Source organism: Gorilla gorilla, chromosome 2 (assembly GCF_029281585.2).
Source record: "Gorilla gorilla gorilla isolate KB3781 chromosome 2, NHGRI_mGorGor1-v2.1_pri, whole genome shotgun sequence".
Taxonomy (NCBI): Eukaryota; Metazoa; Chordata; class Mammalia; order Primates; family Hominidae; genus Gorilla; species Gorilla gorilla.
The window spans coordinates 204,737,605-204,753,779 of record NC_086017.1 but is presented as its reverse complement, the minus strand read 5'-3'; the positions used below and the strand labels follow the sequence as shown (position 1 = coordinate 204,753,779).

Sequence of the window (16,175 nt, the reverse complement as noted above, 5' to 3'; positions counted from 1 at the left end):
TAGTAATCCTTAATGAATTTCAGTGATAATCAAGACATGTCATTAGGTTAGACTTCTGCAAAAGAGACTGTGTATTTTCTTCAAATAGATGTGTCATAAGGTCTGGCCTGTGAAGCCAAGGACGTAATATCAAAGAGGTAGGTAAGTAGCAGCCCAGGCAGTATTGCTTTCTGATGATTTGGCCTAATCTCAGATGAAGTTTACCAAAGCAAAAAAAGGAGGTTAACCTATTCCCTACATATTCTCTCACAAATATTAGAGGTCTCAAGAGCTTTTGGAAAGTATTAGGTCACATAAACCATGAGCATATTTTCTGACAAATGGATAAAATTCTAACTTCCGTATTGTTGCTCTGTGATTTAATAACTACAAGAGTAAGCAGCAGAATGAGTATTCTGTTCTGAACATTAAAGAGTGTAACTTATATTCTTAATACAGCCATAAGACGTATCTCTGTGGTGGGCTGCTGGCAGTATCACTGCACTGTGACTAGATCTTCAGGGGTGCCTCTGGCCTAGTTTTTTCAAAAACAGATCTTTGAATTTCCCAAACACTTGGAAAGGAACAGTTTACACCTGGGTTAATGAATTAAAAGTACTAACAGCAGGAACAAGAATTTTTTATCACAAAGAGTAACAATCACGCCTGTGATCCCAGCACTTTGGGAGGCCGAGGTGGGTGGATCACGAGGTCAGGAGATTGCGACCATCCTGGCTAACACGGGGAAACCTCATCTCTACTAAAAATACAAAAAATTAGCCAGGCATGGTGGCAGGTGCCTGTAGTCCCAGCTACTCAGGAGGCTGAGGCAGAATGGCCTGAACCCGGGAGGTGGAGCTTGCAGTGAGCTGAGATCGCGCCACTGCACTCCAGCCTGGGCGACAGAGCAAGACTCCATCTCAAAAAAAAAAAAAAAAAAAAAAAATTTCATTTAACAGCATTTGTAAGTAGTATTTACCTCCTTGTCAGTGACTTGGCCAAAAATGCACCTTAACGCGGCTTCTGCAGAATATGTACGTAACTCACGAGAAGTCTTGGAGAGGAATCACATACATACTCTCAATTTTCAAGCTCAATTCTGTCATTTTAGGATATAAATTTAAACAAATGCCTTATGATATAGGTTTTTCCTACCCTTAGTTTTAGAAGCTGTCTTCTTCCAGCTAGAGATCACCCACATTTAAGCCTTCCTGATACTGTCTCTTGGTTTTGAACCTTTAACAATTTTTGTAGTACTTGTTTGAACGCTTAAGTTTTCTACACTTATTAACTGGGTCTAATATGTGCAGGACATGATTGTTTTAGTTATCACAAATCGGGTATGTGGTTATTTTAAGACGTACTTCATAATTAAATACATCTGTATTATCTATAGGCACATGGTAGCTATTTCAATTTGATAAATATATTAATTCTTCAATCAGACATGCTAAAAAAATTAATTGCTCTATTAAATATTTAGTAACTAAATTCTTCAAACGTTTTGATACACGAAGATTCTGAACTTGAATTACACAAGGATGAAAACCTAGTTTAAAATAAAGTATGGGGCCTCACACTGAGTCTGTTAGCACTGATAAAGAAAACCAATGCTAACACGATTGAAACATGTTCTTGCCTCTGCATCTTCTGAAGGAATTAAGAAGGCACACCTATACGCTACCTAACTTGACATATCCAATGATCGACAAATAGTAGGTATCATTTATGAGCAAAGTTCTGGAGGAATAACAAAGTGAGTAACAGGAGTTTATAATCAGATGGTAGATGAAATTAAAGTCTCTTCCAGTTCTAAGGCTTAGTTATAACTTCTTAGTAAGCCTCATATGAACATGTTGGCAGCATTAATGAAAATGACAGCCTTGGCAGCAAAGTGAAATTAGAAAACCTTTTTTATATATTTTACCAAGGAAAATAACAATATGTTTTGACAAGTACCACGATGTGAAAAAAAGCACCGGTTGACCATGGAGTACAACTGTGAAATGCAAGGCGTGTGAAAGTCAAGCATTCAGAGAAAAGCCACACTGAGAGCTTGTTAGACCATGAATCTGGTTATACTGTGGGGTCAAATAATGACCCTAGGTACACAGGTTTCTCTTTCCCTCGTTAAAACAGAAAAAAATTTAAAAGATGCTCTCTAATAATAGAATTATAATGTGATTTAAATATTTTTTAATTACTCATCTACACAAATGACCTTTGATCAAGCACAGGCAAAATATAAGTTGCAATAATATCTACACGTAATGTGAAGGTTTTAAAAAAATAATACAAAGTTCATTCACAGTGCACGAGTGAATACAAGGTAAGTTTCAAATATCTCAACAATATATAGCCATGATCATTCAAAAGGTAAGCGTATTTTAAAGCACATTTCCATACTGCTAGAGCTATAACATAGACCAGCTTAGAGAACTGAGAGAAAAACCATTACTTTGATCCCCTTTATTGGAAAGCAAAAATACCAGATTTCTTTCCGCAGATACATACATCAAGAATAAATAAATACAAAATTATTAACTAAAGATTTTATCTTTTAAACCTATACTCTGACTCTCATCCTATGTCAAATTCCCACACTGTGAGGCTGGGAAGCACCACTCTCTGCCATGTTCCCTACTTATTTTTATACCATTCATTTGCATTTGGAGGCTGAATAATTTGCAGAAAGAAGTCTGCAGAAAAAACTGTGGAAAATGGGAATACAAAGAGGGCAATATCATAAACTACTAGAAAGGTTGACTGTTCCACCCGCAACTATAGCACAGTGGGTTAAACGGGGAAGCTGCAAGGGCCACTTATTTCGTGCTGTGCACTGCCTAGGTACGCTGATTTTTAAAATTGAAGTCCTAGCCAAATTAAGTTTGGATATCATCTATTTACAGTTGTTCAGTCTTCCATACAGAGCTTTGTCCACTCCACTCTTTGCAAATTCTGACATAAAAACAAATGATTCTGTGGCTAGTTCGAATTTAACTTCTGTATATTTAATATCTTTTTGTTTAAATTGGAATCATTTCTGACTTTTGAACTACAGACACAAGACACAGGGTTTACTCTTGAGACTGAATTTTATTTTCTTTCAATAACATCTGCAGCTGATAAATACCTAGCTTTCAAGGAAAAATAAAGCATGCTTAGGATGAGATCAGCTAAAAAGAAGAAAAAAAAACCCATGAAAGAAGCCACATTACTGTGGGGCATGGAGAGGGCGTCAGGACTCTCATGTGGGACTTTTAGTAATATTAATTGTTATCATCTATTCACGTACGTTACAATACTGATCTCCTCAAAGAAATGAAGATCTCCCTTCACCTCTTTTTAAAACTTATACAAAGGGATGTGGTAACAGTAGTGACTAATATTAGCCTTTTCCTTGGGAGAAATCTATGGAAATACAGCTGAAGGTCTTTCTTTCTCTCTATAGTTGACAGAAGTAAATAAATATGGTCCTGTTTTATTCTTTAGAAATAGATGTGTAGTTGTAATTGTTATGCTTTACAACTGCAAAAATATTCATTAACATGCATTAACCTGTAAGCACTGGTTAGAGGGGTGTACCCAGTAAGGTCATCTCCTAATCTGTGTATAGAACATAATAGAGCTCTCCTCCCTTTCTATTCACTCCTGTCCCTAGACCTAAAAGAAATAAAAAAAGTTCCTGACTATGCATCTACCAGCGCATCTGTGCTGCTTAAGGCTGGATCTACTTTTCTTATCAAACAGTATAAAACAAACATACACTGAATTCCCGGTTTCGGAAGTATTTTTTCATATCCTCAACCGAGCATACCAAGTGTTACATCTTGAGGGATCACAACGAAGCATGCATTGATGTAAAACAATAAAATGGGGAGTAGCAATGGGGCTGTTACCAAAAACCAATTCCAAGAAAATAAGATTTAGCAAACTGTAAAATCAAAAACATCACACAATGGACACTTTTATTAACAAAGTAAAGGCTTAGTGAAAAGGCAGCAAATGAGATAGACATTTTAAGTAAAGAAAGCATTTCTTTGCTTGAATGTCCTTTAGCCAATTAAAAAATATTTATTTAAAACACATGAAAATGTTGTGAAGGTAGTATTGTAATTAAATTGCAATAAATTGAACTAAATTTTTCTTTATTCAGTTGAGAGGGGGATGGTCAACATTAATTGTTGAAATAATTTCTATTTAAAATAGTCTTATGAAAGAAAGCCTTTTTCTGATGCCTAGTTGAAATGTTTGATAATATTCTAAATGAAATTAGTCAATTGATTATCCTTAATCTTCCTCATCCTGTGTCATAATCCAGTGGCTCTGTCAACAGGAAAAAAACCACTATTAACAGAAAGCCTAACGTAAGTATACAACATCTAAAATAAATCAATTTCAAATGGACATAGAGAATGAGAAAACAGCAACCGAATCAAATAGGTAAGCTGGTACTGACTTAGCTTCCAAGGCAAATTTCTTCGCTGGCTATGAAGGGTTGAAATTTCTTTCACTGAACGTTACAATCCAAATTAACCTGTTCTAGGGGTTCTTCTGTTACCCATTTTTCTTTCATGTGGTGAATATAAACTGAATTATCATGGTCAAATAGTTTCTGGGAATAGAATACTACAGACACACACAATGATTTAGCAGGCTACTGTGATTTTATATACAATTGATAACTTTAAAAAATTGCTATTTAAGTTTTATTTCAAAATACCTAGCATTGTATTTCTGGAAAAGAAACTGAACATTGAGCAACCTCAGTTAATCCATTAAACCAGTGCCACCACAAATAAGACAACAAACAGAGAACAAGTTTCTTATCTTCAAGGACTGAACCTAATGGCCATACCAATTATATTATTCCGATTTGTCACTTTAGTACACCAAATAGGATGTTAATCCATTACCACTGTTCTTCCATTCGAGAGGCAGCTGATGGTTAAAGCGCCCGTAACATACATCGATTATTTTTATCCCATGACTTTATTGTATGTTTAGAAAGGTGGAACAACAGAAGAAAAAGAGGCTGGACAAAAGACGTTGATGTTTTTGTTCTTCAGATGTATGCAGAGCTGATTATGAGTACGATTCTGTAAAAATAAACCCATTTAACAAACTGAGGTCAGGGGAGATAAATGCAAAATTTCTAAACAAAGTTGATGACTGCATGATCACAACAATGTTGAAGCCTAACTGCTTACCTTTGCTAGTTTTACTAAACTTATATAGTCTATCACCGACCTAACAATATTGGCATAATTTTTTTTCAAACGTAAGTTAAAAGCATATACTAAAATTAATTGAAGAAGAATCTGTGTATGACTATATAGCATATAAACACCTTCAGCAAATACTAGAATAACAATTAATTAGGAATCCTATGTGTTAAAACTATACTTGAGAAAGTATTCCTTAGGGTCCTTGGTAACTTTGATAAAATGGTCAGAATGAAGCAAGGTTACCATTCTGCCAGATTTATCCTTTTAAATGCATCTGCAGGGTACAAAACAGATCATCTGTCCAGATCACAAGATACTTTGTAAAAGTTCACAGAGTCTTAAGTCACAAGGGTTGAAAAGGGTCTTAGAGACTAGACAGGTAGCAGCAACAGCAACTCTGGATGTCACACTGATCAGCTGAGGGGAGAGACACCATTATGTAAAACACTGGCTGGCTTTCAGCTTCCTCATTTTGTTAAAAAAACAGAAATACAGCTTGTCTTTTTAATGGGGCTTCCAGGGCTTTCATCAATTTTTCCCAGCAAAGCACACACAGGTCGGTAAATAGAACTATCATGTAAGCTCTGGTGCTAAAGGGGAGATCAAGGAGGTGCTACAGATGTTTATTTCTAGTAGTAAGTATTCACGGTAACCACCATGATTAGGGTGATATTGTAACACTTAATGGTTTTAAAATAAAATATTCATACACAAAAGACATAGAAAACATTTATGAACATGGACACTTATAAAACACAAAAATTACGTTTAGCTTGTGTTAAAGATGATTATGTATTTTTGTATATTTCCATATATCTGTCTTAACTTTTTTTTGAGACAAGAGTCTTGCTCTGTCGCCCAGGCTGGAGTGCAGTGGCACGATTTCTGCTTACTGCAACCACTGCCTTCCAGGTTCAAGTAATTCTCCTGACTCAGGCTCCCGAGTAGCTGGGATTACAGGCATGTGCCAGCACACCTGGGCAATTTTTGTATTTTTATTAGAGACGGGGTTTCACCATGTTGGTCAGGCTGGTCTCCAACTCCTGACCTCAAGTGATCCGCCCGCCTTGGTCTCCCTAAGTGCTGGGATTACAGGAGTGAGCCACCGCACCGGCCTGTCTTAACTTACTAAAGAAACAAATGAAATAAAGTTACAAAGCTTTATTTTCAAGTTTTCTAGGTCTTGTTTCTCTCCTCCTTTGCTGGCACACTGTTCCGAATGATGTACCATGGAAGTTGTACTTCCCTTTCCACCCTGCTTTCTCAAATACATTTTCCTGACAGGAAAGTAGGTAGTTTGGTTTAAGAGCCTTTTCTGAACTGACCTGAACCGTGTAGCCAGGGAGGGAACCTTTTACCCTTCTACTCCTTCTAGTTCTGAGCCTGCTGCAGGCTGTCTGTAGGGTAAGGCTCACAGACAAAAATGACAAAATATTTGAAGTGATAATGACTTAACTACAGCATTTTTCTTTCCTCAACTTCTTTTATAAAAGCAAATGCCAGCCTGGACAACGGGGTGAAACCCCGTCTCTACAAAAAATTAAAGAAATTAGCTGGGCATGGTGGCATGAGCCTGTGGCCCCAGTTCCTTGAGAGGCTGATGTGGGGGGACTGCTTGAGCCCAGGAGGTTGAGGCTGCAGTGAACAGTGACTGCACCACGCACTCCAGGCTGGGTGGCAGAGCGAGGTCTCCTCTCAAGCAAGTGACTTACTGATTAAAATTTTTCAGCAACAATTAATTGATTATGCTACTAAGGAAAAGTCCTTAAATATGTATTTTATTAGGAACATGCCTCTAATGCCAGAAAGCAGAATCAGACAAGAAAGTAAATTCGAGGACTACTAAATTCTAAGGCTATATAAATTAAGTAGGAAAAACACTTATCTAAATGTTTTTAAACAAAAGAGATAAGGATTAAGAACAATTATTAAAATTTTAATTAAGTCAAACAGAAAACTTTGTAAGTTAAATATTTAACATACACATCATTATTGATAGACTATAGGCAAGAGGAATAAAGTAATGTCAACTACAGCTCAATTCTTTACACCTAGAAAATGAGTCACCTGCATATTATACAATATCTTAGCTCTGTGTTCACCTTTGTTCTATTCAAAATGAGTTCTAGAGGATATTCTTAGTTCAGCCAGAAGGCAATCAAGTTATTCAAAGCAACGTTATACAAATGAAATTCGGAAGCTAGTTTCAGAGATTCATGCCATTGAATTACAGCATAAGTGACAAGCAGGATGTAAGTGAAGCAGAATGATAAACTATTAAGAAAAGTGTAATTTTGTATTTAGTCAGCACCAATACAGTTAGAGAATTTTTACTCACTTAACTTATTTCTCCTGATGAAGAGCTTCAATGAAAGCGTCAAGTTTTTCTTGAATTTCTCTAACTTTCTCTGTGGAGATAAAAATAAAGAAAAACATTTATTTTTCAAAGGTATCACAAATCAGGAGATAATTATTTACTAAATGGTTGGTATACTTAACTATTTGAGGGAAAAAGAAAAATATGAGTCTCACCATACCACCTTTTACCCAAATAAAGTCCAGATGGATTACAGTAGTAGGTCTCAGACATTTTTTGGAAGTGGGAGGAGAGACTGACTGACCCCTTTGAGGATCTAATAAAAACTCTGGACTCTTAACATGGAAAAAAGCATGTATTAAGTATATGTACAATTATGTAGAGAATTTTAAGGAATTCTCAGATTCTCTGAAGTCCAATTAAGAACCCACAGTTACTAATGTCTGGATCATAGGCAAATATAAAACAATGAAACCATTTTAAAAAACTAAAAGAAAACAGAGGTGGCCTTAGACTAGGAAATGACTTTTTAAATATAAAGTAGTAAGAGTTACAAAGGAAAAGATCAATCAATATGGCCATATGGAAATGTATACTTTTATTTATATGTCATAAAATTAAAAGACAAAGGAAGCTGTGGGAGATGCTTGCAACAAACATGAGAAGTGCAATGGTGCTATAAAAACACATACAAAAAAGTACTTTGCCAGCTATAAATAAGTTTAAAAATACCAGAGCCGCTAGAGGTAGATTTACATTATTTATTTTAGGTTTTCATGTTTATAGACTTCCAAACGAAATATATACTCTCTGAAATGTAGATTTCCTCCACAAATGTGAACTGCTCACAGTACATGCCAATCCCCTCTTAAAATTGGGAAAGTCATGATCTACACTACTTCACATGCACCTCCTACTTTATTTTATATTCTGAGATGGGGGTCCTACTCTGTCACCCAGGTTGGCGTGCAGTGGTGCTGGCAGGGCTTACTGCAGCCTCAACCTCCTGAGCTCAGGTGATCCTCCCGCTTTGGCCTCCCATGTAGCTAAGACCACAGGCACGTGCCACCACGCCTGGCTAAGTTTTTATTTTTAATTTTTTTTGTGGAGATAGGATCTCACTTTGTTGCCCAGGCTGGTCCTGAACACCTGGGCTCAAGTGATCCTCCTGCCTTGGCCTCCCAAAGTCCTGGGATTACAGGTGTGAGCCACTGTGCCTGGCCTCCTATTTTAAAACACAGGTTATAGTAAGCATGATAAATATTTTTGTCCTTTTAATGTAGTTTAACATATTAGTGGAAATGATCAATTAAGGTGGGTTGGCTGGTTCAAAGTGAGTGACCTAGAGGCAAAACTGGCAAGCATTCTACTTTCACTATGTAGGAAAACCATGTAAGATGCATTTAATATTTGACATTTATATCTTTTATATTTAAAAGTAAATAATCTGCAATTGAAGATATATGTATTCCTTTTTACCAGCGAGGCAGCATTAGTGATGAGTACCCAAGAAAATGAAGAATTGTCCTTTTTATGAATTCTTATTAGCATTGCAGGAACTCAAAAAAGCCTACCATGGTTGGATATAAAGAACGTAACATTTTCATATTCTTTTTCCAGTAATTTATTCTTTTCATATTATTTTTCCAGTAATTTAAAACTTCTAGGTCTCACTATGTTGCCCAGGCTAGACTCAGACTCCTGGGCTCAATTGATCCTGCTGCCTCAGCCTCCTGAGTAGCTGAGACTACAGGTGAGTGCCACTATGCCTGGCTGAAGCACTTCTTATTCTAGGCATTAGATTCAGACTGATATAAAATCTGTGTGTGTGTGTGGGGTGGGGTGGGGGGGGGGGGGAGGGAAGTCCAATTGTTTTAATCAAGCTATGTATTGAGAAAATATGATAATAGTTATTATGAAGGTAGCATTAACCCCTTATAAAATTAAACTAGAGAAACTTAAAAAAAAAAAAAAAAATCCTAACCCATCTCCTAGAAGTTGAGTCTCAATTTTTTGGTAGGCTGACTTCCATTTTTTAAACAGCAGACAAACCAGTAAATATTCTTGCTTTCCCAAAATAAGGCCACATTCTTAGTTTAAAAATTAATTCATCTAGTTGCTTAGAAACAGCTTAACCTTTTTTTTTTTTTTCAGTGAATGTAAGAAAGTTTCACATCAGTTCATCAGTTGAAGGATTTTTAAAAAGTGGGGAGGTTAGGAGAAAGACATTTTCTAAATTGTTACCTAGAATTCTGGAAATGAATGTGGTCTTAAAAAATCATCTAACTTAAATCACACAACACATGGGAATCTCAAACGGGTGCTTCTCTCCACATTTCATTGAGAAATATCTCTACTTGGAAATGCTGTACTGTATGAAGAGAAGAAATCCAACTCCATTTGATACACGATTTGAGTACAATAGGGCAGCGCATGGCCAGGTCTACCCATTCTTTTGGCCTACTGGTGACCCCCATCTTAAGCTGGATGTACTACTGCAGGGAGGTGGTACAGCAGCCTCACTCCCTACAAGAGACTATTCAGAGAAGATCCAATTGGATTGAAAGATACCAAGAGCCACTCTGATGCAGGTGCCTCACCCTGTAAGGTCTAAATGAAAATCAGATTTTTCTAAAATTAACAGGTAAGCAGTTTTTTTCCTAAATAAAAGCAAAAAGACTATTTAATGTACTTTAATATGAAAACCACAAAATGAAAAAATGCTGAATTTCCCTTAAATATTTACGATTAGAATATCAGGACACAGTACTACCATGCCTTGAAACCTCAGGAATGACAAAGGACACTTAACTAAGTTACCAGGAAGTAACGGGGGCAGGAGGTGTGAACGGAGGGGAGACTGGAGGTGAGTGTTAAAAGAGCAATTATGATAAATGTATCCTTTAAACATTAACTAAAAAACATTTATTTCTTTGTTCTTTCACTTTCACAATGCACTTCATAAAGTGATATGAGGACACAGATGATATCCTACCTTTGAGAAGCATTCCTGGCTTACTCTGCTATGATGTATCTACTATGTATTTCCAAATTTGGCGTTTCATTTGGTTCTCATACAACCTTGCAGGTATCATTGCTAAATATGAGGACATTAAAGCCTGGAGTTAGCCTTGTCTACACTTCTCTGATTAAGAAACACATCTGCTACCATGTTTGTCTGTCTGACGCAGAGTCTTGCACTGTCACCCAGGAGTGCAGTGATGCAAACACGGCTCACTACAGCCTTGACCTCCCAGGCTCAAGCGATTCTCCCACCTCAGCCTTCCAAGTAGCTGGGACCACAGGCATGCAGCACCACACCTGGCTAATTTAAAACAATTTTTTTTTGTCAAGATGGGGGTCTCACTATGTTGCCCAGGCTGATCTCGAAGTCTTGGCCTCAAGCAATCCTCCCCACTTGGCTTCACAAACTGCTGGAATTACAGGGCATGAGCTACTACACCCAGTCTGCTACCGTATGTTAACTCATAATAACAAAGCTCATAGTGACGAAGCAAATGCTGTTATTTTAAGTCTCTTTGGTCTTTTTTAAGTATTACCTTTGACTTAAAATAAGACGCATTTCAGGGAGAATCGGGAGGCAGAGGTTGCAGTGAGCTGAGATCATGCCACTGTACTCCAGCCTGGTGACATAGTGAGACTCCGTCTCAAAAAAAAGAAAAGAAAAGAAAAGAAAAGACCCATTTCAGTAAAAATCAGGGAACAAAACAGTTACACCTCCTAAGTAGTCTATGCCTAAGGATGACCGGACACTACATAATATGCTATCATATTCTGATGAAAATGATGCCCTCTTGAGGAGACTAAATTGACGCACACTTGGAGAAGCCCTTGGAGAACAATACAGGAGTACAAAATTGGCCCAAAAATGCTCAGCGTCTTCAGTGTCTAGAACAAGGCCTGATCACTGCGTATGGTCAATCAATGATAAACGAAGTTGCCCAAAATATGGCACAGAAAATAAGGGCTGTGGTTTTCAAAGGGAAAAACTAACTTAGCTGGCTTCATGAATACTACACTAGTGATCAAGAGGGAGGAAGACAGGATCAGAAGAGCTAGAGCAAGCCTGGGAACAGGAGGCAAGATACACACAGACAATGAAAGTCAAAGAAAGCTGGTGGCTCACACCTGAACCAGACAAGAAACACAGATCAGGATACTCGGGTCCAAAAACACAAGTGGGGAAAAAAAATCCCTTCATCTTAATGGTTGCACCTTATTATCAAGGCTGAAAGATGCTGGCTATGTATACATATTCACTTGCAGCTTTAGAAACTACATTCTGATTTCTTGCTTTTCAAGAAAGCTACATTACAAATAATAAGCAGAATTATTTCTCATAAATTCATTCATTTTAAATTTTGATACAAGTTTCCAAGAATGTCTGTATACTAACTGTGCCATCTGGCTGCCCAGAAAACCAAGTTATCCATAAACAATGAAGTTAAATGTTGGCAACAAAAACTCCCTACTTTCCGATCCTTCAGATTAATGCTTCAGTATCACAGTGCTTTCAAATTTCAAAAATATTATTGTTACTATTTCACCATTAGAAATTGCTTTCTCTCAGAAATACGTGTATGGATCAGCATGACTAATTATAAAGCAAACTCATATTTCCATTAAATATTTGAATTAAATATTCACAAATAAAGAATACAATTTGTGATTTACTTGGTGAATTAAACCAACTCAGGAAGGGATTAACAAACTGCTATTTCTGTTATACAGAAATAGCTATTTCTACGTGTAGTGAATACTGAGTCTACTTTCCATTTATCCAATGTTTACTTAAAAGATGAGCTATTTCAAACATCAATTCACTGTGCTTCTTGATTGAGTCATGAATATTCCCATAATCCCCAACTCATAAACCGTCTCAGTGAATGAAGTTCCTTCTCTTTTTTCTTTTCTTCAGCTGACTTGACACCCATTCATGTTTTGGGTCTCTTTATCTCTACATGAAATGATACTGCTACTCTCATTTTCTTTTTGGGTCTTCTGATACTTGCTCTAAAAGTCTCAAATATAGACTAATCTGTAATTAGGTTTTGAATACACTGTGAATACCAAAAGGCCAAACCCGGGAGAAGGTTCACTTCAGTGGTTAATAACAGTTTAGAACAGGAACAAAGAACCACACACAAAACACTAACACATGCCCTGAAATAAACCTTTTAAAACTTTTGATGTTTTTAAAGAAAGCAAGCTGCCAACTTACTAATGCAGTGTACTTCAAGCAAACCACACATCCAAAGATCCAAATGTACCTTAATGGAACTGTTGTATAACATGCTGCCCGAGCACTTGGTGTTAAGCTTTAAGACACCCTCTAAGTGAGATTCTACTGTAGAAAGCTATTCACTGTAGTACTGAAAAGTAAAGGAACGCTTCTTATTATGTAATATATATTGTTCATGAAAAGGTATGCTTTTTATTAAACTACACTATATACTTGCCCTTTAGAAGTTCAGTATTTAAATGAATCTAAGGTGTGGGGGAAAGAAAAAAAGGAAAAAAAGGTAAACAAGAGACTACACTCAAGATTCTCAAAACTGTAGCTAAAATCTTAGAGTTAGCACAAGAAAAAAGGTGCATCTTTTAGTTGATGAAAGGTTGAACCAAACAGATAGATGAAGGAATATGATTAAATCTAGCACTTATCTTCTGCATCTTAGTTCTGTAGATTTTTTCCTTGAAATAGGCATGATTATTTTTTAACACTCAATGAAGACAAACAGAACACTCCTGCATGTTACAGAAGAAGGAGGCATCAATTCACACGTCCAGGAAAACTGTTAAAGACTGGTACAGTACTTTGAAAGCTGAGGTTCCCAGATTTCTGGGGCCTGTAAAGGCTGGGTTAGTTTCACTACTTCAAAAACTGAAATGGAAATCTTCATTTGGACTAGAAACCCATCCCCTCTCCTAACAACTACTTCCTCATACTGATTAGGAACTCTAACTGGTGGTTGTATTTCTAACGAGAAGAATGTAACTGCACTGTTGTAGACAAAATCTTCTGCAACATGGACTTCACGGGATTAATAATGAAAGAAACATTGGATGAAAAATTTTTTTAAGAATCCCTAGTCTAACACCTTTAATAATCTATGGGGCAGTTATTTTATATGATTTTTATAAAGCAGAGAACATGTTGTAATGTGTGTCATTTAAAATATATGACAATGTGGTATTCGCCATTAACCTCATAACTGGAAAGTCACAGTCCTAGTTTTATCTATAAAATGAAGGAATCTGTCCAGGAGAATTCAAAGTCCACACTAATTTAAAACTTATGATTAAAATGTATTGTTCTAATTCATTACATAACTTCATCTTTAAAATTTTTTTTGTTTATTCCTTAGTATCTTTTTATTTATTGGATATTAATCCTCTAGTAAAATACGTAACCACAAATTGCCATATCATTCTCACGGGGCTTCATAATTCATTTTGGAAAGATCATTTTTATAATGTATTTTTTCTGAGCATTAATGTGGAGAACAGCAAGGACTGCTTGGGTAAATTCTCTCCTTACCAAAAAGTCTGTCATTTAAAATCACTCGGCCCAGCATAGCACTGCTTGCTATGTAATAGATGTCTATGAATATTCATGCATTCATAGTTGAGTGATCTGACTTAAACAGTACTTAATCATTAAAGGTGATTATTAAAAAATTGCTATTTTGTGACCCCCATAAAGTATAATTTAGAAAGAAAGCAACCTTAAGAAAGTCTGTGAGGTAAATTACAACTGATGCCTGCTGAATATATAAAAAACTCCATAGCAATTTGTTGATAAATTCAGCTTTTTTGAGACGGAGTCTCGCTCTGTCGCCCAGGCTGGAGTGCAGCGGCGCGATCTCAGCTCACTGCAACCTCTGCCTCCCGGTTTCAAATGATTCTTCTGCCTCAGCCTCCAGAGTAGCTGGGAGTACAGGCACGCATCACCATGCCTGGCCAATTTTTTTGTATTTTTAGTAGTGATGGGGTTTCACCATATTGGCTAGGCTGGTCTCAAACTCCTGACCTCGTGATCCACCCGCCTTGGCCTCCCAAAGTGCTGGGATTACAGGCGTGAGCCACCACGCCTGGTCAGATAAATTCAGCTTTTAAAAAAATAAACTCTTATAACACAAGCATTTCTACCAGGCTCCTTTTGGCTAGTACAATTAAAACCGCTTCAAATACTTTCTATATATTTTAAGGCCTATTCCCCAAAAGGCTTCAGTATGAACATGAATTAGCCTTATATTTAGGCTTTTATACTCGTTAGACCACTCAACTTTCTTAAGTGGATGGCAATTCTAATTTCAGCTCAGTTATAATGATTATGGCTCTGACTTAACTAATAAAAAAAGCAGTACTTGGCTGGGCGCAGTGGCTCACGCTCGTAATCCCAGCACTTTGGGAGGCCGAGGCGGGTGGATCACATGAGGTCAGGAGTTCAAGATCACCCTGGCCAACATGGCGAAAACCCATCTCTACTAAAAATACAAAAATTAGCCGGGCGTAGTGGCGGGCGCCTGTAATCCCAGCTACCTGGGAGGCTGAGGCAGGAGAATCACTTGAATCCAGGAGGCGGAGGTTGTAGTGAGCCAAGATCATGCCACTGCACTCCAGCCTGGGTGACAGAGAAAGACTCTGTCTCAAAAAAAAAAAAAAAAAAAAAAAAAGGTAGTACCATTCCAGGTGCTTGTCAATGTCAATGAATGTAAAATCTTGAACTTCTGGCTACTTGATATTTACTAAAAGGATCAGCTGCAAAAAGAAATAATAATTATGGGAGACTGTATGGAGGACATACAGTTCATCTATTTCTCTGGATACTATGTATTTTATCTTTAGATAAGCCAAACCAAATAGCTGTATGTTTGGACAGCATCATATTTTCCCTAGAACTGTGCATGTTAGCCTGCATGAGAAACATTACAATAAAGGGCCCCAGGATATTCATGATTATATGTAGCCATTAGATTCATTGTATCATCTAACTCAGTGTCCACTTTAAGGGAAATTTCTCTCCGTTGTGCGTACAAAGAAGACCCATGCTTCTCCTAAGCAACTGCTGTGTTGTTGTCTGATGGCCACCATGAATGATGGAATGACCTCTGCTTTCCATTTTGTAACTGCCAGCCACCAGGAAACTGAGGGCTAAATTTGCAGCTTACTTATAGCAAAGTCCCAGCATACTTGGGAGATACGCAAGTTTGGTTCTAGACTGCCACAATAAAGCGTATATCACAATAAAGTGAGTCACATAAGGTTTTTTGGTTTTCCAGTGCGTTTAAGTTACATTTACAGTATACTGTAATATATTAAGTGTGTAATAGCATTATGTCTAAAAAGACAATGTACATAACTTATTTATGTATTTTTAAATAACTTATTTAAAAATACTTTATTGCTAACAAATGCTAAGTAGATCACCTGAGCCTTCAGCAAGTCATAATCTTTTTGCTGGTGGAGGGTCTGGCCCTGACGTTGATGGCTGCTGACTGATCAGGGTGGTGGCTGTTGCAGGTTACGGTGGCTATGGCAATTTCTTAAAATAAGACAACAATTGTAGTTTGCTGCACTGATTGATTCTTCCTTTCATGAAAGATTTCACAGTAGGATGTGATGCT

At 37.1% G+C, this 16,175-nt stretch overlaps 1 protein-coding gene across 7 annotated transcripts in view; it reads right to left on the bottom strand.

Annotated features, from left to right (window-relative positions):
* Positions 1-2,158: 2,158 nt before the first annotated feature.
* The window catches only part of OPA1 (OPA1 mitochondrial dynamin like GTPase), a 104,683-nt gene continuing 90,666 nt past the window's right edge, over positions 2,159-16,175 (bottom strand). For 4 of the 7 annotated variants that reach the window (XM_004038222.5, XM_004038225.5, XM_004038224.5 and 1 more), the window contains 2 exons: positions 7,546-7,615; positions 2,159-5,078 (listed from right to left, as the gene is read on the bottom strand). In XM_004038222.5, the coding sequence (XP_004038270.1) occupies positions 7,551-7,615 (65 nt within the window). In that variant the 3' untranslated portion in view covers positions 2,159-5,078; positions 7,546-7,550. The remainder of the gene's footprint in view (positions 5,079-7,545; positions 7,616-16,175) is intronic. The other 3 variants (XM_055382684.2, XM_055382685.2, XM_055382687.2) reach the window with 1 other exon arrangement.